General features: G+C 50.8%; 1 protein-coding gene across 3 annotated transcripts in view; it reads right to left on the bottom strand.

Annotated features, from left to right (window-relative positions):
* Window positions 1-25,281, bottom strand: part of EPS8L2 (EPS8 like 2) — a 48,933-nt gene extending 23,652 nt beyond the window's left edge. For 2 of the 3 annotated variants that reach the window (XM_059474468.1, XM_059474470.1), the window contains exons 1-3: window positions 25,020-25,281; window positions 6,802-6,866; window positions 5,733-5,788 (exon numbers count right to left, since the gene is read on the bottom strand). In XM_059474468.1, coding sequence (XP_059330451.1) covers window positions 5,733-5,788; window positions 6,802-6,845 — 100 coding nt within the window. In that variant the 5' untranslated portion in view covers window positions 6,846-6,866; window positions 25,020-25,281. Of the gene's footprint in view, window positions 1-5,732; window positions 5,789-6,801; window positions 6,867-11,985; window positions 12,209-25,019 lie in introns of those variants that run through there. The other variant, XM_059474469.1, reaches the window with a different exon arrangement.
* Between the last annotated feature and the right edge of the window lie 872 nt (window positions 25,282-26,153).

Below are 26,153 nucleotides of genomic sequence, written 5' to 3'. Positions count from 1 at the left end.
CCTGCTTCCTGCTCCAGGTTACCCAGGGTTAGTCAAGGATCTGGTTTTGAGCCTTGCACTGACCTGCTGTGCCTGAGATACCTGACAGGGGAGAATCTGCAGGTCCTGCCTTGCTCCTTCCCTGCTCTCCATGGCCAGCACAGAGAGAGCTCCATTTTGGGATATCTTTGCAGTCTAGGGAGCATCAAGCTCCCTGGGTTTGCTGTTAGATCTGTGGTACTTGCTGAACTGCTGGGGCTGGTCTGTACTGGCGCCTGTGGCACTGGGAATGTCTGCCTGGTCAGCTCTCCCTCATGGCCGGTGTGAGCAGATGGATCTGGAAGCTCCTAGAGTGAATGAACAGCTCTCATTAAAGTGTGAATGGGCTGTGGCAGCAGGGAGCAGCGGCTCCGGGCTCCACACGGCTGAATTCCTTCTCGGCACGCTTCATGTTTGCCACAGCTCAGCCCCAAGTGCTCACATTCCTGCTTTATTAGCTGAAGACACAACCCACTCTAGGAAAGCAAATAAAAACCTGGCACAGCTCCTGGGTTGTGCAAGGACTGAGTACATGGAGGAACAGTGTGTGTTTGTGTTCAGTGTGTCCAGCAGGCTGCTTGGAGCAGGATAATCAGGGCATTGAGAGCTATAGTTTACCAGTAGAGATATTCCCTTTTGCCTTTACAACCAGACCTGGAAGAAACCTGCTAAATTATTTTCCACCAAAAAGCCTAAACTGGTGTTTTCTCAGCTTTCTGTAGCTGGTAATGACATTTTTTGAATGAACATAGTAAGATGTTCTGTTTTTTCAGAACATAGTAAGATTGTGGGAATCCTGATTTAATTAATTAGCTTTCTTTGAATCTTGAAAAAAAAATTGTAATGAAAAGTTCCTCTTTTTTTTTTTTTTTTGTTGTTATTTTTATGAACTATCACAACTTTAGTTCCCAAACTTTAGTTCCCAAACTACTTGGGCATATCCAAAACCCCATTTCCATTTAGGAAAAGGTTCCTCTATGTGAGCTTTACGCAGTTACTCCATGAAAGGTGAGAACTTGTGTTCAGCAGTTTCAAGGTGGCAAAGAAAAAGGGTCACTGGAGATGCTGAACAGCATCAGAGGTGGGAGATCCCTCTCCACAGCATCCCTGTCACTAACTGCCATCCCAAATCCTGGCCAGCAGCACCTGGAGCAGCGTCTGCTCTTCCCACTGGCTCCAGTCATGGCTGAACTGAGCCAATGTGTTCCCTATCTCACCCACCACTGGGGCTTGATCTGCAGGAACCAACAGGATTGTTGGCTTCCAGTTTTTCTTCCAGCCCTGTTTCCAGTTGGTGTATTAAGTGTCCAAGGCATTGAATGGAAGGGTCACCCACACACACAGTGTCAAAGGGGGAGCAGGATAATCTGAAGCTGGAATCTCAGGTGGGAAAGGGGATGTGAAGAAGGGAGCTGGAAGGCACCAAGGGACCAGGGGAAGGACAAGGGAGTTATTCAGGGCTAGCAGGAGGGGACAGCAGGAATTAATGACCTGGGCAAGAAGGCTGGATCTCTGCTGAACCTCAGGCCTTTTCTCCAGTATGATGAAATCTTTAAAGACATGACAGTGAGTGGCACTGTTCTGAATCCCTGTGGATTTAGGTATGGACCTGGTCATCTTGATTCAGCAGTGTGGCTGAGCAGGCTTGGCAGGCCACTGCTCCTGCCAGAGTTGTCTCTTGCAGACAATACCAGTGTGTGTTAAATCCTGCACAAATCCTCTCCTAAAGGTTGTGGGGAGGGAACAGTCCCTCCTTGCTCATGTCAATAATGATGTGACAGCTATGTGGCCTCCAGCTGGGATTGTGAACAAGCTCATGGTTTGGGCAGGGTGTGGGAGAGCCAGGAGCAGGGAATTACAGTCTGGGCACTGTGCTCAGGGCTGGAGGGTCTCATCTCAGGGACCTCTCCATGTGGCTGGGGCTGGAGGCCCTGCTGGGATGCAAGCAGATCTGTGGAACCCCCAGGAGTTGGTTCATGACCATTAAAGGTAAGTTCCTTCTTCTCCATTGGTGTGTTCTGCCTGGCCAGTGCCAAGCAGCTGCCTGTGGCTCAGGGGTGATGCTGGCACCAGTGGAGCCTCTCTGCCCGTGGCTCCCCAGGGAGATGATCCCTGTGCAGGGCACACTGGGCAGGAAGTGGCTCCTCTCTTTGTGCCAGTGCCTCGTGTCCTGTTACAGCGCCGCAGCCTGGCTTGGGTTACGGGTGTGCAGTGTCAAGTGATCAGCATCAGCACTGCGCTTCTCCAGCCCAACTCATTGCTCCCAAACCCCTTTTCCAGCCCTGTGCCCTATCAAGTCTGGTTCTTTCCCAGAAGTGAGTGCATGGAGGGTGGCTGAACAGGCTGGAACCAGCTGGCAGGGTCTCACAGACCCTGGAAGGAGGCTGAGCACCGCAGGGACAGACAGCAACCAAACAGAAATGAGCTGCTCTTCCCCACACCCTGTGAGAAATCACTGCAATCATCAGACTGCCCTGAACTTCTCCTGCTACGCTACCTAATCCGTCAGGAGAGCCAGCCAGTGCTGTGTGACACCTCTGGAAGCAGCTGGGGGGAACACCTGCATAAGCCCACCTGGAGTCACTCAGAAATGGGTGGCAGCAGCTTTCCTGCTGTGGGAAATGCTGTGCAGAAAGAAACACTTCCTGCCAGTCCTCCCATGGGTTCTGCTGGAGCCTGGTTCCCCCCCCACCAGGGCTGTCATCTGGGCTCAGAACAGACGCCCGTAAGCAGAGAAGCAGCCTAATTTATTTATGGTGTGCATTAACATTTATTCAGCTGGTGGCTGTGTGGGGAGAGGTGGCAACCTGAGAGGGGCCAGCCATTCCCTGCTGCCAGCTGAGGTGGGACTGCTCCCTGTAGCCACAGACTCTTCCAGAATGTGGAGCTGAACGAATGTGGTGCTGTTTTACTAAGGGGGGAGGAAAGGATGAGTGTCCTGCTCCCACAAGAGCCAAGAAACCTCACTGAGGATGGCAGAGCAGCTGGAAAGCATATCAAACTCTGCTAGGAACAGAGCCAGGAGAGGGTATCTTGGGGTTTTAAGTCAGTTTCATTGTCGAATTCCCTTTGGTCATCTCTCCTCATCCCTCTGTGCTCACCACAGTGAAGAATACACGGTGGTAGGCAACATATTTGGTGATCAAAGCATTTTAGCAGGCCAAATGTGACACCAGAGCCTTCCCCACCCATCAACAGCCGCGTGATGAGGCTGTGTCCTGTGAGCACCTTCACACTATGTCCTGGAGGTCCTCCACCTTCACCATCCAGATGCTTTCCTGTGCACAGACTGAAGCTGCTGCTGTGTTCCAGCCTCACCACAACAATTTTAAATATCCCTCTTCAGGGTCTCCCTGAGGTGGGTTTAATATTCCCAATAAGTCCCTGTTGATACTGGGGACACCTTGGCCCTCAGGTAGCACTTTTGTACCCACAGTTGGCACCCCTGTCATGTTAAGCCAGTATTACTGTAGAAAAAGCATCTTTAGAAAGGTAAACCAAAGGCCTTGTTCATTTAGAAATAATATTTAGACACCTGTGTGCATTGGAGCCATCATAACCCAGAGAGCTTTAAATGAGTGGATGCCTGTGTGCTGGCAATTTGGGAGTCACTGCACTCACTTCTTGGAGGCCTGGCAGTGTGCACAGGCTGAGGGTCCAGCCTGATTGCACAGGAGGAAAATAGAAATATGAAAAGTCTTGTCAGCTCCAAACATCCCTCAGCAGTGTTGTAATCATATAATCAAGGCCAGCTCAGCTTGGTGTGATTTGTTTCATTATGAAACATAATTCTCCCTGGATTTTTAGTTGTTGCTTGCCCTCTATCCCCAAATGTGCCAGCCAGCTCACAGCAGAAATTAATGCTGGGGGGGGGGGGGGGGGGGGGAGAATCCGAGTGGGAAAGGGACCAAGACATTTAAATATTGGTTTACACGTGCTAAGTGTCTTTTGCTGAATTAGCGGGTGGGTTTCAAGTGCTGCCAAGCAAAATCCCTCTGGATGTGCTCATGCCAGGGGCTGGGCTGGCCAAGAGGCACTGATTTGTGCAGGGAATCAGAGCTCAATCTGTATTTCAGTAGTGGCAGGGAAATAGCAGGCAGCTGCTTTACTCCTCCTGAGGATTTGGCCCAGGGACACAGAGTCCTCATTTCAGGTTTGCTGGAATTTGGTCAGAGAGGTCCCAACCCTGGTGAATTTGTTTTTGAGGTGTGTTCATACAAAAAAATGTGGAAGATGAAATTCTGTGTTGAAAAGTGCTTATTTGAGAGCTGTGTTTGTTTCCAAGGCAGTCTCTCAGCCTTTCCTTGCACTGCCCTTTGTGGCAAGGACTGAGGGGCGCTCCCTGTGCCATGGCACCATTAGATCCCCCTCTGGAATTCTGGTGGCTGGAGCCCTGGGTTTCCTGCACCCATGGGTGCCAGCCTGCAAATCTGCTTGGCTTTAATCCCGTTGTGAGCTCCCAGGTTCATTTTTACACATCTCTGTAGGGGTGTTTACCTGGAACCTGCAGCCCTCCTGCCCCTGACAGGATGTGCCAGTGTCAGTGCACAGCCAAAGGAATGTGCACTGTCTTGGAGGCAGGAGGAGTTTGTCTGCACTAGCAGCCCTGTGTGCACCCAAAATTCCCACCCCTCATCCTCTTGCTTCTTTATCATGTGTCCTTCCATGTCCAGAAGTGACTGCCACAGTTCAAACCCCTGCTTGGCACCCGCCCACCCTGCAGCATCCAGGCCACGAACAGCCAAACTTCTGCTCTGCCATTACCCTCATGTTTCATTTCTTGGGAGCTAATTGACATTAACAGTGGCTTTGTTTAGCACTAAATACAGCCCCTGCCATCCCACTTGTCCCCAGGTGAGGTTGGCCTCTCTGGACACTGCTCCAGGCCACTCCACATGGATAATCCTCCAGCCTTGGGCAAAGGGAGTCACTTCTCAGGGACAAATAAACCACACTGGCAGTTCATAGCCACCGAAGACAATCTCTGATCAAATAGAAAATATTCAAGGAAAAGCACACACAGCCTGTTCCTTCCCAATTAAACATCATCCATGTAAATCCACAGCTCTCAGGTGGGAGAGCTGGCGGGCTCAGACACCCCAAAAACTGCTTGTGTTAGCCTAGACAACCTCCAGCTTCTTACCCAGGAAATAACTGGGGGAGGTGATTTCTCACATGATTTATGCTTGCTCTGCCCACCCCAGAGGCCACATTTTCCCCTGGGATACTTGGATCTGCTGAGATCAGGAATAACTGTTATTGATACCTAAATGTGGTGAACCCAAACAAGCTGCCTCTCAGACTGTGCACAAACACCCATCCTGGCCATTTCCTGCACTTCCAAAGAGCCAAAGGGCATAGAATTTTCATGGTTCACTAAGTAGTTAGGAGAGGATAATCATTAACCTGCTGAGGACAGTCTTTCTTTTGTGAAGCCCTTTATCAGGTGATCTTGCTCACAGACCTGGGGAGGATCTGGGTAAGGGAAGCAACGTTCTGTTCCCACAAAATCCCAACTGTCCCCAGTGTGTGAGGTGTCGGCACAGATGTGAGGTGTCTTTTTGCTGCCAGGTCAGGCCAGCCTGTTGCGTATGGAACTCTGGATTCATGTGGCTTTGACTGAGTTCCAGCCTAAAGCTCCCCAACATCCACATCCAGCTCTCCAGAGGTGCCTTTGCCATGGGAAACTTTGGATGTTTGCAGGCACAACTCACCATACAAGTCCTTTGCACTCAGCTTGGAGGCTCCCTCAGCTTTGCCCATGCTGCCACTGAAAAAGGAAGAAGGTACAAATCAACCATCAGCTCCCAAATATTTTTAACTTCAGTTTTCACACAGCAGCTCTGCAGTGCCCAGAGGGACCAGCCCTTCCCTTCCTTGCAAAGCATTTCCTTGTGGGCCGTGCCGGCGGCTCCGGTGCAACTCTACCCGTTATCCACACCACAGGCACATGTCACTGAACCCAGCGGTGGAAACAGGACACGGAGCAGCCCAGCCAGGCCTGTCCCCTCTAGAGTTACCTTCACAGTGTCCCCTGGCAGGACAGCACTCCGGAGGGGCTGCGTCAAGGACAGCAGCTCCCAGTGTGCCATAAGTGGGAGTTACAGGGAGACTCCCTCCATGTATTCCTGAGCCCACCTGAACCTGAGGCAGTACAGCAGCCAAGGTGATGATCCCTTCTCAATGGACATGTTGGACATGTACCCCTTTGAAGGCAGGTGCTTGGATATAGAACATATCCCATGTAAGGGAAGGTGGAATTGTGTGAAAACAGTTGAGTTTTGGGGTGTCAAGTCTCTAAGCAGCACATGTAGGGCCACCCCCTGTGCATGGGTCATGGGTAGGAGCACCCAGGAGATAACAGAGTTTTCTCTGGCAGAGGAGGAGCCAAGTGGGATCTGAGGTGCTGTGGCTGGGCTGTCCTGCACAGAGCAGTGAGCCCATGGGTGCCCAGGGGCTGCTTTGTGCTCTGTCACCATGTCCCCCTGAGGGCAGGCAGTGGATCAGGTGCTCATACCCAGTGCAGGAAGGAGGGAGAGAGCTGGAGGCTCTAGCTCCACTGGGAGGTTGCCATGGGCTGCTGGTGGAGAGGCTCCTGGTGTCCCTCTGCTCTCTCCACCTCATGTGCCACTATCAAACCCCAGTGCACAGGGCAGGTGATGTGTGAGGCAGTGCCAGCTTGTGAGGTGCCCAGGGGAGGTGAAACAAACACCAGGGACTTTGGGGATGAGTGGGACTGCTTGGAGTATCCTGAACAGTAGGAAGGTGCAGGGAGATCCTTACTTTGCTGAGCCGGGGTTGCTGTTGAGGGATCCCTTGTGACTCATGTTGCTTCACAGGCCAGGCAACTGCAGCAGAAGCACAAGAGACAGGGTCAGTGGTTATAGAATAGGCTCTCAGGTGATTTATCTGTGTGAATCCTGTCCTCCCTGCCTCCAAGCTGGGGTCTCCAAGCAGATCAAGCAGTCAGGTGAGTACAAGGGTGTTTCCTCCCTGTTCTCAGTCACCTCTCACTGCTCCGACCTAGGCTGAAGGTGACACATCCCAGGATGCTTTTTCAAAACCTATTTCCACCTCTCCCTCTTGCTCTTCCATTCCAGGCACACCCCAACTTTGTGACATTCCAGCACATCTTTTTCCAGCAGCACTGTCCTGCCTAAGGTTAACAGGGACTGAGGTGCCCTTTGCCTCCATGATCTGTCCCAGATGCCTGTGCCCATGTGCTCATGGCTGTGTGTCCCAAGTAATTTTTCATGCCTAGAATGCCATTAGCTTTTGTTATGTGGTAATGTTAAGCTCTACACCAGCTGTTAAATTATCTTTACGAGGGGATTGACCGCATAAAGAAAAATGGGATAACTAAATGCTGCTCCACTGGCAGCTCAGGGATGAAGGAAAATGTACTGCGGTGAGTGGTTAGTGAAAGGCAGACTGGATCAGCACAGATCATTTTCCTTTTCTTTCCAGTGAGAATTAGAATGTGGGAGAAGATGTGAGTGAGATCCAGGCACTGTTCTGACAGTATAACTGCAAGGGAAGAGAGACAAATCCTGAAAACAAGATATAATAAGATCTCGGGGAATTATTTGTTTTGGTATCCAAGCTCTTCACCTCTGCTGCATGTGTGAGCTGAAGGGAAGCCAAGGCAATGTCTTAAATTTTTTTTAAGTCTCTTTTGGAAAGTTCAGGGGCACTTCTGTGCCTGTGTCAGACCCTGCTTACCTCATGATAAGGTTGTCAGAATTCAAAGGTTTGGCTTTGAAATACTTGTTGCTGGCCTAAAGGAAAAAATTCCTCAGTGTCCTCAGTGGGATTTCCTGCAAGGGAACTGCTGAGTGTGCTTGGCATGTGCCAAGGGCTGCCATGACAGCCGTGGGCAGGCAGTGGAGCTTCCTCCAAGGGTTTGTCTTCACTGAATCTAGGCTAAAGTGTGTGTAATCCCCAGGGAACACTTTGGAGTCATCCCTGACACCTGGGATTTCCCCTCTGGAGGCTGACTATCTGCTGTAGGGCTTGTTGTATCATCAGCAGAGCTGCCCTAGATTCCTTACGTATCCGTATTTATTCCTCATGTTGGAACACTTGCGGTATTTTGCTCTGTGTGTTTCACCCTGAGGTGAGGGCAGAGAGAGTTTTCTCACTGATCTTATCAGAACTGTCAGTGGGATGTCAGAGGGATGCATTTATGAGGATGCTGGTGAAGTACTTGGCTGTACACAGACTGCATGGAGAACCCCAACATGTTCTGGGCTCAGCCTTCCAACTTTCAGCCTGTTTTCTGTCACAGTAACACATTCAGCATGGACACACTGCTAGAAAGGACTCTCAAGTGCATTTTAGTAGCTAGCATGTTAAATTCCCCCTTTTTTGTCTCTCTTGTGGTTGATACTGAAATCTCTATGCACACCTATAAGAGATAAAAATTCATAATCACATTAGAGTAGAAACTTGGTGGTCTGCCAACCCCTCTGAGTGTAATAAAACCCATCCCTGTGCCCAAGCTTGGATACCTGTGAATTTTTCCTCTGTTAATAGCTGTCTGCTGGTTTCCTTTTACATTCCTCAAACTGTTCCTATCTCCTGGATCTCTTTGTGCATTAGCATAAGATACTTGGAAAAGAGAACTTGGGCTCTTAAAACCCCCGCTCTGTTCTGTTTACTCTGTGCCACCCAATCACTTGAGTCCCACATGTGATGATAGCTGGGAGTGTTTCTGCATATTAGTGTCATATTTCTGGCTCCCTTTTTGTTACTGCCCCAGGGCCATGTCCTAATGTTCTGAAATCCAGAATGTGTCACCAGGTTTGGCCTATGGAGCTCAGACCTATCCCAGCCCCAGCTGTGAAGTGCCAGGAGGAACCAGGGATCCAGCTAAGGTCACCCTGGCTTTTATTTCTCCTTCCTATGCTGCGTCCAAAAAATAAACCTCTGGGATCTGCTCTTTGAGGAGCCCATCTGGGGCAGCCCAGGGTGGCTGCCAGAGGTGCAGACTCCATGGTAGTGGCAGAGGAGTCTGGTTTCATGGGTGAAGCAGGACCAGCCCTGAATTCTTCATCTCATGGTGATTAATAAAGTCCTGATGGGATCAGCTGGTGTCCTCAAATGATAAGCTAGCCTGGAAGGCTTCCTCTCTTCCGGGGTGCCTGTGTCCCAAAGAGGCCATGAAACTGGAAACAGTGCACACACCTGCCAAGTCAGCAGGTCCTTATCATGCTGGGCTCCCTTTTCTTTGTTTATTCCTGCTATTTTCCTATTTGCCCTTTGCTCAGCTCTCCCCACTGTGTTCAGGCCGTGGCCATGCTCAGCCTTGTGCCGGTCACAGTGAAGGTGTGGTGAAACCAGGATGGAGCCTCATGCCAAAGCTTTTAATTCGGCCTTAATTGCCAGATATTAATTGAATCTGAACTGGAAGACTGCAGGGGGGAAGGGCACATTCCTAAGGAGTTGGAGACTTTCTAATGAATCTGCTAAATCAAGAGGCAGCTGGGCTTGTGAAGGGTGAAGGAGGGCTAAGAGCACTTCACCTGAAATGTGGACAGAACCAAGACACGAGAGATGAAGCTGTGGGCTGGCCGTCCCTAGGTTCTCTCTCCCCTTGGGAGCATCCTTAAGAGCTCCCACAGTCTGCAGCCTCAGCCAGATGTTGTCTTCTCCCTGCCCTGATTAGAGGGTTCTGCTCTCCCCCTTATCTCCCAGCAGGTGTGGCTGCTGCCTCCTCCTTCCCCAGCGGGAGCAGCGTAGGAAGGGAGGTGAGACACAAGTGTCACCATGCCGTGTGTGGCTGTGCAGGTATTAACTTTGAGTCTGCCTAATCAAAGCAAATTTCAAGACCATCTCCCACCCTTTTGCTGGTGCAGGACAGAGTCTCTGCTTGGGTCACCAAGCAAGGCAGCTGAGCCTTGCACACAAGCATGGTATGGAATGAGATACAGACTCCAGGAGCTAAACCAGGCTCCAATTCAGTCCGCTGCCACTGGAGCAACTACAAGGAAGCTAAACTGCATGGCTAAAGCCTAGCACCTTGATCTGGCCCAGGCCAGGAGGTCCCAGAGGGACTTAGGGAGGCCAGCCCAAATCAGTGCTGAAGGCCATCAAGGTGGGTGAAGACGTTGTACTTTAAAGCACAGGAAGCCCCACTCCCTGACTTTCCGGCCAGTCTTATCCTTGGAGGTCAAATATCCTCCCAAAGACACGTGGAGCCGTGACAGGAGCCTGGCATTGTCTGCACCACATTTCTGTACTTTTATAGCAAATGGAAGCTGGCCATGCATTGTTTTGGCTTTCTCTGAGTCTCTTTGAAGAGGGAGCTGTGACATTGATCCCTCTTCTCCAAGGGTGGAGAAGCACTTTGTGAAAGGAAAAAGTAATATCTCTTTCTCCTCTCTGGGCTGATCTCTGCTATTGTTTTACTTTATTTTTATTAGGTATAGCTCTCCCTTATCTGCTGTGGTCAGACTTCTTATAGGGCATGGAAAGGACATGAAAAATTCTGGATTCTGGGCAAAGACTGGACAATGTGCAAATGTGAAATACTAGTGGGGTTTTTAGGGCTATTATTATTATTATCATCACTGTTAATAACAGCAGCATCTGCTGTTTGTGGGTTTTTCTCTTCATGGGTCTAAGACCTTTGAGACTGGGTTTGTTGGTATCAGAGAATATTAGGATGTGATTGTAGCAGCAAGGATTTATGCTTGTCAAAACAGAACAGTTTTTGCTGGCACAGTAGAAAAACATGGCAGAACCCCTAAAAACCTTAAACTAAGTGACTCGGAGTAACACCAAGGTTTTCCAAGTATACTCTAACCCTTGCCTGTGTTTCCATCAGTCATGCCACCAAAATCTGCCTGGGGCAACAGGACTTCTGAATTCCCCACCAGCCATGCTGAAGGGAATCTCTGCAGCAAGAGGTGATGGGGCTTGGGCACGGGGGAGATCCCTGGGATGGAAATGCTCCCTGGGATCCTGCCTGGGGTGAGGGGTCCAATGTAGCCCTGCTGTCTGTGTGTGTATCCTGTGCCAGGGGGATGGGCCAGGCAGAAATGCTGGACTGGCAACAGCCTTGGCAGTAACATAAAGCTCAGGAAGAAACATGAGCTGGCCACCACACGATGTTATCTCTCAGGCTTCTCAGGCCCACAAAAGCTGTCTGTTAGGGCTGCTGAGTGTTTTCCTACAGGAATGTCACACTGGAGAAAGCTGTTTGAGGGGCTGTGCTGTAAAGCTTGGGCTGCTTGGATTCACAGGAGAGCAAAGGAAGCACAGGCACTGTGTTGTGCGTGTGTCCTGCACTGCTCCTGCTCCTGCTCCAGACAGCTCCTCCAGCCCCTGGGAGTATTCCACCAGTTGCCACAATCTATCCTACCCTCTCTGATGGTATAGCAGGAGCTGGCAGGTAGAGAAGGCCACAATCCCACATCAATTCACTAACAAAACACCTTTTGGGCATTAGTGAGGCACTGGGATATGTGTGCTCAGGGCTCCTCATGAGACACCAAGAGTCCTAAATTCACACAGCCTGGTTTAGATCTCTCAAAGTGGTTGTGAGAGGGACCCCAGGAGCTATGGTTGACTTGAGGACTTCACATGGGTCTCTGGTCTCCTGGAACCACTCTTCTCGTGCTTTTAGTTTCTTTTCTGAACCTGCCCATAAGGATGGCTTCGGGGCTTTCCAGGAGAAACTCAGGGTCTCTGCCAGGAACATGCACTCATAAAAAAAATAATCTTTGGGTTAGTCAGAAAGCATCAGGAAATGCAAATCCAGAGCAGAGAGGCTGACAGCCAAACAGAGGAACAGGTTGTTGTTTTTCCTTGGAGAAGCAAGCCAAGATCTTGTCCCATCCAAAATTTCCAAACCCCGTTTTTGCAAAATCGGGCCTTGGTTGTTCAGCAGGACCAAGTCAGAACACCACTACTTAGAAAGTGGCAAGTCCTCTGTTTTTTCCTTCTTCCACCCTTTCAAGTTACCTTTACAGTGATGGAGCCACTCAGGATCATGGGTCCCTTTGGAAAGACACAGGCCTATGGAAGGAGGGGAGTGGAGTTCCAGGGTGTGTGTGGCACGTGCCACATTCCAGCAGAGGCAGTCCCCAGGTACAACCTGCCAGGTGTCTGAAGGATACACTCCCTGCTCTGCACATCACATTGTTCACATTGTGGAGATTCTCCAGAAGACAAGCACCTGGATAAATATAACCCAGCCCAACAGGTCTGGGCAGAGAGGAACCAAATGTTCATCAGCCTCCACGGCAGAAGTGGCAGCAGCTCATTTGGACTGAGGCATCTCAGACCTACAGCCACCCCCATACCAGCTTTGGTGGATCTTGACCCCCATTTGAATCCCATCTGGATTTCCTGTTGGTCTCCAAGGGGCTGAAATGGAGCCTTGGGAGCTCAGGAACACAAACTGGCACTACAGAGCAAAAGTGCCAATATTTACATATTCCTGATTGGAGATTCATGAACTGCCTACAGAGAGAATGTGTCCATGGTGATCCACAAGCAGACCTTAATTTAGGTCCCAGTCCAGAGTCCAGTGGCACTGCAGGCCATTGGTGCCCACAGGCTGGAGTGGGAAAGAAAAGATCTGAACCAACCAAATATTCCTGCCAGAAAGTAAAACATTCCTCCCAGAGTTACAACCAAAACAAGTCTGGACAGCGCCCTGCTCTATAAATACCCAGGGAAAATGCACAAATGGCCACAGTTTTCAAGATCTTGGGAAAAAAATGGAAGCTGGCTCCACTACCCCTCAGAAAGACTTGTTTGCAGAGTCCTGGTGCCGAGTCACAGCTCCTGGATTTACACCTTTCCTTTCTGTTGGAGGAATTCTGCAGGACCTGGGTGGAAGGAAAACAGGGAGCAGGTTTGGGCTTGCTGTGTGTCTTGACAGGGGTTCCAAGGTGAGCATTTTCCATGCTTGGGCTGCAGTTTAGAAAGCTAGAGAGCCAGGCCCAGAAACAGCACATTAAATATTAATGGATGCCTTTGGAAAGATGGAAGAACATGAATGAGCATTCCTTACATAAAACCTCATTAAATGGTTTAAATTAAAAGACCCCAGTTCAAAACTACCCGACAGGGAGAAAGTGTCATGTGAGTCACTTGTACTGCCCAGGAAGAAAAACCAGCATGACACGTTCCCTTGGCTTCCTGGGAAGAGAGGAGTTTTGTGAGGAAATTTGTAGCTTTTTCCTCTCTGTCCTGTTTTTGTTTTGTGCCCACACCTTCTGTGAACTAATCCTTCCCTAGCACCACCCAGCTCCTGGGAGGTGGGAGCCAAGGAGCTGTGGGAGGCTGGAGCTGGCCGTGGGACTGTCTAGGCAGGATGCAAGGGAAAGGCTGGATGGCTCCAGAGCCGCCAGGACCTGTGGGTGTAGCATGCCTGGTATCCAAAAGTTTGCTGAAGAAAGCACTGGTTGTTGTCATGCTGAAGGTTTCTCTGCTCTGCATCCTTATTGAACTCACAACCCCCTAAAATTATCCCCTTTTCCCAGCCTGGTGCTGTACTCTGGGCACTGGTTCACCAGCAGCAAGGGGTTTAAAGCTGTGATTTTCAGACATGGGAAGGATTTCATACTTTTGATGAAAGGGAAGCTTTTTCTTTGCTCTGTCTAGAAATCAAGACTCAGAGATCAGGCCAGTAAAAATAGGGAGTGACTCTGCCTGTGCGTGTCATATTCCAGAGCAGGACGGATAACAGCCGAGCCCAGACTGGAGAAGGGCATTAATCTGTGTTCAGGCAAAACACCAAAATCCTAAAACTGGCTGTATGCTCGTGTTCCTGGCTGCAGGCACCAGCTCTCAGAGCTGTTCCTCATGTGCACCTCCTGCAGAGCTGGAATATTTCTCTGATGGCTTTTCCAAGTTCGAAGGCATCTGTGGAACAGCTGGGAGACTTGGTGAAAGGCTGGCATCGGTGGGGATTGCAGACTGCCCAGCCCTGGAAGTGTCCAAGGCCAGGCTGGATGGGGCTTGGAGCACCCTGGTCTATGGGGAGGTGTCCCTGCCCATGGCAGGGGGTGGAACTGGGTGGGCTTTAAGGTCCCTTCCAACCCAAACCATCCCAGAATCTGAGAGGATGGGCTAAAGCTTGGATGGAGTTGTGAGGGTTCCTGTTGTGTCCCTACTGCTTCCCACAGTAATGTCACAGCTCTGATGGACAGAAGCACAGTGGAGTGGTGTTTGTCATGAGGAACAAAGCTCAGGACTGTGACATCCGTGCTGGAAGGTGGTGCTCTGTTTATGCAAAGCACCCACGACAAGATTGCTCCTTCCAGAAGCTTCAAAGCTGCCTGGTCCAACAGGGACCATGCTGATATCCCCTGGGTGATCCTGGTGGGGATCAATAATTTCTCACTAGGTGTGGGTGTACAGGTAGGGAACAGGTTGACCTTGCTGTTTGAGCTAATCACTCAAGTGTCTTAATTTTCCATTAGATGACTGCTGTAATGTGTAAGAACACACTGCCCTCCTCACATCAATCCTGTGCAGTCCCTACAGCCAGCCTCAGCATTCCTGCCTCCTTACCCCTAACAGGACAGCTGTAAAGCCCAACAGATGCATTTGGCAGGCAGACTCATTTTCCACAGTAATTCCCAACCTTTAGCCCCAGGCAGAGCATGATACACCTGACCATCCTTGCCTAGCTACTTCCAGCCCAAACTGGGCTGAAAAGCACCAAGCAAAGCTGGGGTTGTGGTTGGTTCCTCATCGCCTCAGGAGGGGCAAGAGGGAGTCTTGTTTGTCAGTGCACTCCCCGTGCTGACTGGTTCATGAGCAAGAGAGAGCAGCTGAGATCCAAGGGACCTTTCCACTACCTCCTCCTAAGGAAGGACATTTTTGGTCACTCCCTGAAATGCTGATTCACTTCCCTGGCAGAGATTCAGGCATGTAGCAGGGCTGTTGGTGTGCCAAGAGCTTTTTCTCTATTAGAGAAAAGCTGTTATTAGGCTCAGAGCCACTTTGGGGCCAGGTTTAGCTTCAGTTTGTCTCCAGCAATGTCAGCTCAAACTCTCTGGGGTTAGATGAAGATTGGTAAATCTGCAGAAGTAATTGGGTAATCTGAACTAAAAATCCTTTTCTGCCTAGGTAGGAAAGTCACAACATCCCATCTTTCCCCAAAGAAAGGGAGAGGGTTGCAGCCCATCTCCCTCTGCCCATACCAGGGAGGAGCTATTCCACTCTGCTCCTGTTCCAAATCTTTGTCCATAGCAACAGGGGTTTGGAGCTTGGGAAGTTTCATTTCCTGCTCTAAAACTCATCCTGGGCTTTTTGTTGGGAGGGTGGGGCAGAAGAATTAAGGGAGGAGATTCATCTCTTAAAAATCCCATTTGATATTTAAGGCTTTTCCAGCCTTTTTAAGCTAATGATTACAACATTCACTGCTATCTCTTCCCATCCTATGTTGTGCTTCCTACTCATATCCTGCTGGGTATTTTTGGCTATTTGTAACAATTCATTTGAGCTAAACTTGGCACATGGAAAATCGGCTCTGAGTGTCACTGCAGGAAAACATCCAGTTTAACCAGCTCAGTGGTGGCTCCTGGAGATGTGGTGGGGATCAGGTCAGTTTTTGGTCTGAAAACATCACTTGAGCTTTTTTAGTAGTAGTCTATTGTAGCTTTTTCCTTCTGTAGTTGGTATTTTCATATATATTATCATGGTAGATAAAATTTTAAATGGAAAAATGGTGATTTATCCCTTCCCATTCACCTCTGAAAGGCAGAAATGGGAGTTCATGAAAAGGGATTTCTGCTGTCCATCACTGATTTGTTTTACATGCAAAATGCTGAAAATTTTGGATTTTCACAGAGTCCCTATAGGAACCATAATATCCATTGATGGTACAAAACACGTTCTACTTCAAAATACTCACACCCAGCTGAAGGATGCCCTGCTCTGTTTGTGGGGTCAGAAGACAAGATGTACAGTCACAGGAAATCACTGGGTTGATTTCCAGTGTTTGGGCTTTCAGTGAAGCTGTGGACAGGACCACATAAGGGTTTTTCAGCCTGAACATCCAGTTACCCAGTAACCAAAACAGTCCCAGGAGAGCTCATTCCAAAACCAAAATAAACCCCATTCCCTTTGCCCTTTGTTCTGTATAGAATAGAAGGATGTGTGAGGCTGGGTTTATCAAAATAATTCAAATGGCAGTTTCTAATCTTGCGGTACAGAATTGTTTTAACAATCTTGCCACAAAAAAAAATTTAATCTCTTGCAAGGGCGAGGAGGAAAAAGCACAATTGGTCCATGCAGAGGCTGGGATGGGAGTCTGAGCTGGGCTAGGAGGAACCAGACTGATTCCAGGGCTGGGAAGGGGAGAGAAGAGTTTCTTGCAGTGCCTTAGAGAGGAAAGGCTTCTCTGGCCACTACTGTGTGCCCACAGGGTCTTTGGCATGGAGATTTCCAGTTCCAAAGGCTAAAGCTGTGCAGGGCACATGAAGGGCACATGAAGAGTTTCTGCTCTGGGAACCCCAGCACTGTGGAGCAGGTTTGCCCAGGGAGGTTGTGCCACCTCATTCTTGGAGATTTTCAAGAACAGTAGGAGTGAACTGTGCATCCTGCTCACCTCACCAGAGGTGACCCTGGTTGAGGTTGGACTTGAGATCTCCTGAGGTGTCTTCTGGCCTGGATAACCCTGTAATCCTCAGAGGAGGGGATGAAAGGAGCAAGAAATCCCTTTTATGCCAGGTGGGCAAGGTGTGTGTGGAAGGATCGGGGCAGCTGGCACGCAGTGGGGCCAGCACAGGCCACGTGGGTGCTCCTGCAGCCAAAGGGGAGCCAGGTGGTGTTACCATGACCTGGGGTTTAAAACCACTGAATTCTCCTTGCTGGCCTGACTGTCACTGGGGTTTGATCCTTAAATGAGCCACAGGTTTATGCATCCCCTCTGGAGCAGAGAAGGGCTGGCAGGAGCAGAGTTGTGCCTGAACATGCACACTGGAGAACCTGGCATATTCTGGGAAGGTTGTTCTGAAGGGAGGGACAGGGGACCCTGAGAGCACAGGAATATCTGTGGTTTGGGAAGGACAAAGGGCTGTTGCTGGTGCTCCCCGGCCAGGTGCTCCTGAATCCTGCCCTGGGGCCTACAGCTGAGCTCATGGATGCTCAGGGATGTCATGAGCTACCCAAGTGCTCCTTTAGCTTGGGTTGTCAGGAGGATTCCAAGAGAAGGAGCTGTGTGTCCATCACCCACATGGCACTGGAGCAGAGCATGGCCTCTGTGGGCAGCATCCTGGCAGCCACAGGCACCTGGCAAGGGCAGATCATGTTGGAAGCAGCTCTGGGAAAATTCCAGGGACTGCTGAGGATGGTGGCAGCCCAGATCTCCCCCATAACCTTCTCCTGCTCCACATCATCCTTCTCACCTCTGACTGTTTGCTCACCAGCGGTTGGCAGGCAGGGAGAAGGGACTGGGGAGCAGGAGTGTCTCCAGGCTCGTGCCAGGTGTGGAGCAGATGTTCTGGGACCTGTCTGGTCTAGTCTGCACGTGGCTGTGGCAGGGCTTTGGCTGCTTGGCTCGTTTCAGGCCTCCCTTCCTGGGCTCTGACTAAACCTGTACAACATTTCCTTCCACTGAACAGTCACTGAGGCCAGAGCTCCTCTCCTCCCTTCCGTCCTCCCCTAGGCTCAGAGGAGCCAGGAGCAGCTGCCTGAACGTGAGGTGGTCTATCACCTCTCCCATCACCTGCCCTTAGTTCTGCTTGGTGGCATGCTGGGGACACACATGGCTGCAGCACTCATGGATACCTGGAGGAGAAGCCAGGAACAGGACAGAAGCACAGGAAGCCTCTCTGCATTTCCCAGCCTCCAGCAGTGAGAGTGAAGAGCTCCTGGTGCCCTTTTCCATCCCTGAATTTCTCCAACTGCATTTGCCCAAGCTCTGTAAACTCTGGCCATCCTGAATGGCCTGTGGCAGGATGCTCCGTGCTTGGCTCTGCACGGTGCTCTCAGCCACCTCCTTTTGTTCCCGCTGCACTCACCAGCTGCTGGTTTCATGGGATGCCCCCCAGCTGTGTCAGCAGGAAGCAGCTGGTCCCTCATTCGCTGTCTCCATGCCACAGGCTGTATCACAGATCTCAAGGAGAGCAGCATCTCAGTGACCCCCTCCCAAGCTGAAGAGCACTGGAAGTTTCAGGGCTGAAGTCACAGATACAAAGGCTGCTCCTGGTTTGTTTTTAAGCTCAGAGCAGACACAGCAGCAGCAAAAGGTGCTTCCTTGTCAAGAGATTGCTCGGGCAGCCGATGGCCCAACCACACCTTGGGTGTTACCTGCAGAGACCAGCAATGAGCACAGCTCTGGTACATTTGTTCTCAATTTATCCTGTTGAACCTGCTCCTGCCTTGCTCTGTGCAGCAGCTTCTCTGACAGAGGCACAGCTTTTCTGGCTTTTTTTAAGCTTCTGAAACTTTATCAACCTATTTTCCAAGCATTAGCAACTCACAGCAAACCTGACAGTCTTGAAGTTATCCCTGAGAGTCTTTCATGCTACTTTTACACTCCTGCCCTGCACCTTCTGTTGCAAAACAAACAAGGGGGAAAAATCCAACTCAATATTTTCCTTGTGTTTTGATTCTGGCTTGAATGCCAGGTTGGAGTGAGCATATACCTGGATGCTGGACTAGAGCCTTCCTTCACCAGCTGGGTTTCCTGCTATGGAAACTCTGCAGGGCAGCTGGAGATTCCTAACTTACTCTCTTTAGGAATCATGGAAACATAGAATAAATAGATAGAATCATAGAATCAGCCCTTTGACTTCAGTGGGTCAAAGTGTCATTTCCATGGCTCAGATGTACCACTCCCCTCCCACAGTTTGGCAGGGTTTCTGCTCTCCTGAACTGAAACAGAAGTGAATCAGGAATGTGCCTGCCTGCATGACCAGGTCTCAAACCCATCAGGAGATCAGGCAGAGATGCTGGTGTGCAGGTGCTGCAAGGCTGCTTCCCCCACCAGCCTGAGGGCGTGGACTCTCCTCTCATGGGGAAGTGGATCATGCCTGTTAAAGTCCACATAAGTCCAACCAGAGGATTTGTTTGGGTGCACCCTCTCCATCTCAGAAATCCAGCCTGTGTCACATATCAGGGGAGAGTGTGCAAAACCCTTTTGTGGTCTGTACCTGGACTGAGGAGCCACCCCTACTACCTAACCTTACCTCCACTCCTGCACAGGCTGCCTGGGTACATGTTATTGCCCTTCCTTTTCCAAGGACTTTTGAAAGTCCCATATCTCAGGCCAGAAGCCATGCTGAGAGCAGCAGGTACCAAAAACAGGACAAACTGCCTGGCTGTGTGAAAGTCAGAGTTACAGATTAACCCGCGGGAATGGCCACAGACAAGGCCATTTGCTTCTGCCCCAGAGGAAGACATTAATATCTTCCCAGAGAAAAGAGGTTTTAATTAGTGCTCCCTTCTGCAAAGAGCCCAGCTCTCCTCCTCTGTCTCCTCAGCTGAACACAGCTATAATTAAGAGGCAGCAGTGTCAGGAATGAGAGTAGGCTCCAGCCTATGATTTATTAAGGAATATCGTGGGTGCAAATTACCTTTCTCTCTTCTCCTCTCTCTGGTGATTTTATGAAGTGAATTTGCTGATAAAAGGATTGTCTCAGGCTCAGGCAAATGGACACCTCTGTGTTTATCTCAGCACAGACAGTGAAGTCACTGCTTTGCCTCCACATAGAGTCGCCACTGAAAGCTTCAAACCTGATTGAAGCTTTCATAAATTGAATGGTTCGGGTTGGAAAAAAGTTCCATTTCCCTTTATGGAAAATGGACCATGCCCTGTCCCTCCCTTCCACTAGGCCAGGTTGCTCCAAGCCCTGTCCAGCCTGGCCTTGAGCACTTCCAAGGATGGGGCAGCCACGGCTTCTCTGGGCAACCTGTGCCAGGGCCTCAGCACCCTCACAGGGAAAAAATTCTTCCCAAAATTTAATGTAAAGCCACCCTCCTTCAGCTTAAGGCCATTCCACCTTGTCCTGTCACTCCATGCCCTTGTGTAAATGGCACAGAGGAGTTTGGAGTACCTGGAATAGTTTGTATCCACAAGTCACAATTCTGGCTGGCAGCACTGGTGGGACAAGGATTGACCCAAGAGAGTCCTGATGGTGGCAATGAGGAATGAGTGACAGACTTGGACAAGCCACTGGCATGTCCACAGCAGTGAGGTGGGTCAGGTTTGGGATCCACCTTGTATTTGCTGGTGAGGGAATCTGGAGCCACCTTCAGCTCTAGTTCCAGCAGCCAACATTTGTAAGAGATTCTCAGCTCCCAGATGATTCCCACTTCAGTCCATCCTGAGTGACAGGGTAGCTAGGTGTAAACAGTCTGGGGGAGGGTGGTGTTGACTCAGCCTGATCCCAATCACATCCCACCAGCAGCACTACTTCACTTTCTGAATCAGCTGTGGTGCCTGAACTTTGGTTTATTGCCATTTGGATGGGCTGCACTTTACCTTTGTAGGATATAGATCTGGACAAGTTGAGACTGATAAGACAGAGGAAGGGAAAAAAGAAAAAAGGAAGCAGGAAGGACTAAACTTAAATTCAAATCATGAAAGCTTTTGGGAGTCAGTGCCCCAACCAGAAACCAAAACTAAATAACCAAAAATAATAACCAGAAAATTCTTCCTGTCCCACTCCAAGGCAGTGCTGGAAGACCTCAGACCACAAATGTGGAGTGTTCCTGTTCCACCAGCCATGGAAAGTTCTGCCTTCTCCTGGGGCAAGGCTAGGTTGGAGGCTCATGAGGGCTCATTTTGTGCCACACCTGCCCATCACAACAGCCAAGGATGTTGCAAAATCCCATCCTGTCACCTTGAGGGTGCTCAGCTCCTCCATTACAGCTGAAATTGCTGCTAGAAGCTGTGGCACTGTCCAGGGAGTGGAAAAGAAGAGGTGAATAGGTGGGCTAATACCTCGACAGTGAAACCCCAAGTGTGGACTGGATGGGGGAATGTACCCCTGGCAGTGGAGATGAGGATTTCCCACATGTGAGATGTGTTTGCCCATCTCAGCAGGACAAGGAGAACCTTTGTGGGAGATGCTGGTGAGAGGGGTTGATTTGGACCCTCCTCTGAAGGCAGGGATGGATGTAAGGGCACAGAGCATCCCAGGAAGGGTCGAGCTCTGTGACAGACAGGCTGGAGCAGCCCAGCCTCTGCCACCAGCCTCTTCCCTTGTGAGGGTTCCTGCATCCCACTGTGCCTGCAGAAACAGGCACCTCCAGGCCTCACCTGGTGCTTCCAACCAAACCAGGGCCCCAGCAGCTTGTCTGGGCACTTCAGTCCCTGTCCCAGGGCAGCTGAGCAGGCAGAGCCTGTGACTCCCCACTTCTTCCCGGGGGTTGGAAGCTTTTGTTCTGTTCCTCAGCAGATCCTCAGTGGCAGTGAGCACGTTGCAGAAACGCCCTTGGGAGCACTTGGGGAATGGGAACAAGGGCTGGGCTCTCCTGAGGAATTGCAGTTCAGGTGGATGGGAAATATCTCCAAACCGGTCCAGCTCAGCTACACACCCTTCCCTCCCTTCTTAATTGCAATTCTTCCTAATTTATCTGGATTACCAGGAAGTAAAATGCCAGGACTTTTTTGGTTACCCCCCTGGCATCGTGCATTTCAATTTTGGAGGCGGTACTGTCGCCAGCCCAGGAGAAAGGAAAACTCTCTCTGCCTTGGGAAAAGACAAACCCTCACCTATGTGCAGAGGCGGCCATGTCCATGTGGGAGCAGCTCTCCCTGGATCCCCTTTCTCTCTTAACACCTAAATATTTTAGGGATGGGTGGCAGCATATTTTTCCCTGACCCTGACATATTAAATACACTACAAGCAGACAGATATACTGTTCACAGCCTCCCCACTCCATGAAAATCCTTCTGCTCTGCTGCATTCCTAGCTATGGTCTTGTGGGCAGGTGGAGATCCAGAGCCAAACTGTGCTCTCAGGTCTCCTGGGCCTCCTTGGGGGGGTTGGATCTCATCTCCTGCATCTCTCAGGTGTGGTACAGTGCCTGGCACCATTTCTGATGGTGCAAGGATTCCCCTACAATGCAGTCAGATGAGCAGGGAGGGTTTCCTTCCCTTCCACCCTTCCCCTCCCTTGCAGTGGGAAACATAAACACCTCCTGGGTGGGTAGATGGGTGTTTCTGATCATCTGCAGTGCCTTGGCCAAACAGGTGGTTCAGGAGTCCATGCTGGCAGAGCCAAGTGCTGTTGGAGCTGCTGGCACTCCATGGGAGCTGCCATGCCAGGCAGACACCAAGCTGCTCTAGCAGAGTGCAGGAGGTCATCCCTGTCGCTCCAACAAGTTGTAGCAGTGGACTTTACTTGGCATTTCTGCTTGGGGATCACTAGGCTAGGCTGGAGAATTTTCCAAGGGTGATTGTTTTATTGCCAATGACACCAAACTCACAGGCTAAAGGCCGTGCATTCCTGTCCACCCTGGAGGGAAGGGCAGCGCTGCTGACTGCACTTGTGGAAAGGAGTCATGAGCCCTGATCAGCCCCGTTCAAGGACTAAAACACTGAGTCTTCTTCAAAACCACAAACCTGCTCTGGCCCAGGACTTCAGAGAGAGCATGGCACGGAAAGGAGAAAGCCAAGAGTATCACAGAAAGTGCTCCAAAGCAGCAGTCCCAGATCCAGCCCTCTGGGAATAATACTCCAAGAGTCCCCCACGCACTCAGGACTTATTTCATATGGATGTTTCTCAAGCCCACACAAGCCAACACATTTGTTCTCCCTGTTTCACTCCTTTCCTTTTTGCCACAAGGACTGAAACCTCCCCAGTCCTACAGTGCATTAGTGTCTCTTCTGAATCTTTCTTTTCCAGAATGATCCCGTGACCCTATGAAAAGCATTTTGTTTGCCAGCACATTCCAAGCCATCTCATCCAGCGGCAGATGCCAACAAACCTCTGGCAGGTTTGGCCCAGCAACCATGCCCCAGCAGGGTCTCCTCTCAGGATCCACTGGCTGAGTGACCATAGCAGAGCAAGCAGGACAGGGTTCCTCCTGCACAACCCTTCCCTGTCTCTTCATGCCCTTGGATGAATCCAGGCAGGCAGCCATGACAATTTGTCACAGCCTGACAAAATGGTGGCTGCTGTGACATCACCAAAGACAGCATCTGCTCTGCAGTGTCCTTCACAGAATCATCATGCTTGGAAGAGACCTTTGAGATCATCTAGTCCTACCCTTGACCCATCACTCCATCCATGGGAGTTGGGCAGATGGAGACCCAGGAGCAACAACCTGCCGGGCTATTTCAGGCTCAAGGCTGGGCTTTGTCACTCTGACTGATGGGGAGTGGTTTGCAGTCAGCAAAGGTGGGCACTGAAGGCACATTCTGTCTGCCCCTGCGATACCTGTCCTGTGGCTCAGAAGACATTTCCTCCTGGCACTGAGCAGGATCCCTGCTGCCCTCCTCTCTCATGGTGTCTGTGTCCACCCTCACATGTGGGGTGATGGCAGAGGGGCAGAAAGCCAAGGACTCAAAGCTTGTCTTGGCAAACTGCTCCATGGCCCCGCGCGAGCAGTGCGCGCACGTCACAGCCGTTCTCCAGCGTCACTCACAGCTGCTCCCTTCCCGGGACTTCACCGACAGCCCGTTCAACAATGCTGGTGCCAAACTTTTCCTTGGGTGCCCAAAAACATCCCCTGTTCCTCTAAGCTCTATGATTACGTGACAAAGCCACCCTGCCCTGATGAGTGCAGCAGAGTAGATCATGCTCCAGACTACCTGGAGAGCTGAGGCACAGTTGGGACAAGACGAGCTCCTTCCCAAGGCTTCAGCTGCGGAAACCAGCAGCAGGAACAATGCAGGCCTGACCACAGTGGATCTGAGCTGCAGTGTTGTCCCAAACACCAGCTCAAGCCTTGGTTTTAAACATGGCCAACCAACAACCTTTGCCTCTCACAGACACCTTCCCACAGTGGATCCCAAGTCCCTCTTCCCAGTCCTGTTTTAAAGGGCTCCTTGGTTCAGCACTGCTGCCTGCCCTTTCTGTCTGTGAAGGACTATTTTTCCTTCCTAATCAACCGAAAACTCACAGAGCAAAACAGAGCCAGGAATGCTGTTGCCTGTGGCATCTGCAGGCAAAACCGTGCGTGGGTCCCTGCTGTATCAGCTGGGGGTTGAGCCTCTGTCTGTCACTTCTTTACTCAGAAAAAGTCCTTTTTGGGGTACATGCCAGTCAAGTTCAGGCACTCCTGGATGAGCAACTACCAATGGATCTGATCCCTGCTTTTGGAGCAGCCCAGCAACACAAGTGTTAACTCCCTGTTGCCCTAATTACAGCAGGGCAATCAACGAATTTTACTACTGTGCTGTGTCACAGTTATTTCCAGTATTTGAAAATAATGTCAGTCACATCATTTGTCCCTGAGCCTTATCCTCAGTGGAGTTTGCACCAGCATTTTCCAGGAAAATAAGAGAAAGGGGATGGGAATGCTGTGACTCGTTAACGTAGATGAAATCTCCTCAGGAGGCAGAGCTGTCACGAGAGGGAACAGGGCAGCTCCGAGCTTCCCTCAGTGCTGAAATCGAGTGGCAAATCCTCCCAAGATGAGGGGTAAGGAGAGCTGGCCGACCAAAACCAGCAGCTCTTTGAGGGACCCGGTGGGGAACGGCCTGAAATTCTACACATTTCCCCAAAAGAGGAAACCCCGAGGTTTGCAAACAAACAGCTGCTCAAAACTACGTCTCTAGACTTCATTAGGAACAGAAAAAATGCCTCGTTCTGTGCCAAATGGACATTTTGCTGCCAAGAAAGTGCCACCTACTGGATCTCACCCGGTGGGGAATCACCAGGACGGGGAAAAAACTCAGAAAACACAATGCTAGGAAAAGTACGTTTTTTCATATTTTTTAACTAAAACAACAGAAAACTACATTGATAGTTCTCCCAGCCACAACTCCTCTCCGGCCACAGCAGAATCAGACAGACTTTTGAAGTGAATAAAAGCTGGGGAGGGGGATGAAATTTTAGGATTTGCAAAGAGGGACTCACCGGTGCTGAGAAGACGCTCTCGTCTCCCGCAGTTCGCTCAGCTCTCGTGAGTTCTCTCCCAGTTTCCCGTGCCTTCCTAGTTAAATCCTGCTGCCATTCTCCAGCAGTCAAGCTCCGTGTCCTGCCTGCACAGGCTGTGAGCCCGATGCCCCGAAGGCTGAAGGAGAGTGAGTGGGAGGCAGAGCCCACCCGGCACCCCGGCCTGGGGGTCCCCTTGCCGTGGCTCCCCGCTGCCCTTTCCTGCCGGCGCCGCTCGCTGCGGGTGTCTGAGAGCAGGTGACAGAGGTTCCTTGGCAGAGGAGAGAGGAGGGGAGGGATGTGGAGGCAGCGAGAGGTGGAGCTGGGACCCGGAGCAACAGGTTACTGTATAACCAGGAGCCGGTGGCCCCGGGAGCGCCGGGGGCTGCTGCAGCCTTCGCCCACTCCCCAGGCAAGGCGACCAAGAGCCCAGGAGGGACGTGTTAAACTTCGGGTTTCTTGCTCCCGAGAACATTTTGTACCCAATGGGAAGGGTGAAGGTGGCGAGGGGAGGTGAAGGAGTGCTTGGAGCTCAGTTTCCATCGCCGGTGAGGGAGGGGACGTGCTGCCCGACCGCCTCATGGGGGGAACAAGGCACCTTTTGTGCAGCCCAGGGCTCTCCTCAGCGCTGGCTCGCCGCTTGTTTTCCTCCAGCATCGCCCCTGCCTGCTCTCCGTCCCGACGTCTGCGGCAAGGAAAGGTGTTGGGAGACGGAGGGAAAAGGCAAAGCGTCCTTTCTCTCACACTCCCCAAAGCAATCAGGAGCAGAGTCCCCTTTGGGATACCCCCTCTGTGGCACTGCACTCCTTGGGGTTATGTGGCCCCAGCACCTCCATGAAAGACAGTAAGTTTAGATGGGATACTTGGAATAAATTCTTCCCTGTGGGGATGCTGAGGCTCTGGCACAGAGAAGCTGTGGCTGCCCCATCCCTGGAATTGTTCAAAGTCAGGGCTTGGAACAACCTGGGATAGAGGAAGGTGTGCTTGGCAGGGAAGGTACCAGCTGGGTCATACCGATGGCAGGGTGGGATCATTCTGGTTAGCCATTCTTCTTCCAAAACTGAGGCTTTTGAGAGTGTTTTTATGGAAGTGCAGGTGTCCCCCACCATGCCCACG

Source organism: Ammospiza nelsoni, chromosome 6, assembly GCF_027579445.1.
Source record: "Ammospiza nelsoni isolate bAmmNel1 chromosome 6, bAmmNel1.pri, whole genome shotgun sequence".
In the NCBI taxonomy this organism is placed as follows: Eukaryota; Metazoa; Chordata; class Aves; order Passeriformes; family Passerellidae; genus Ammospiza; species Ammospiza nelsoni.
The sequence above is the reverse complement of the archived record's forward strand: the minus strand, read 5'-3'. Positions and strand labels throughout refer to the sequence as shown.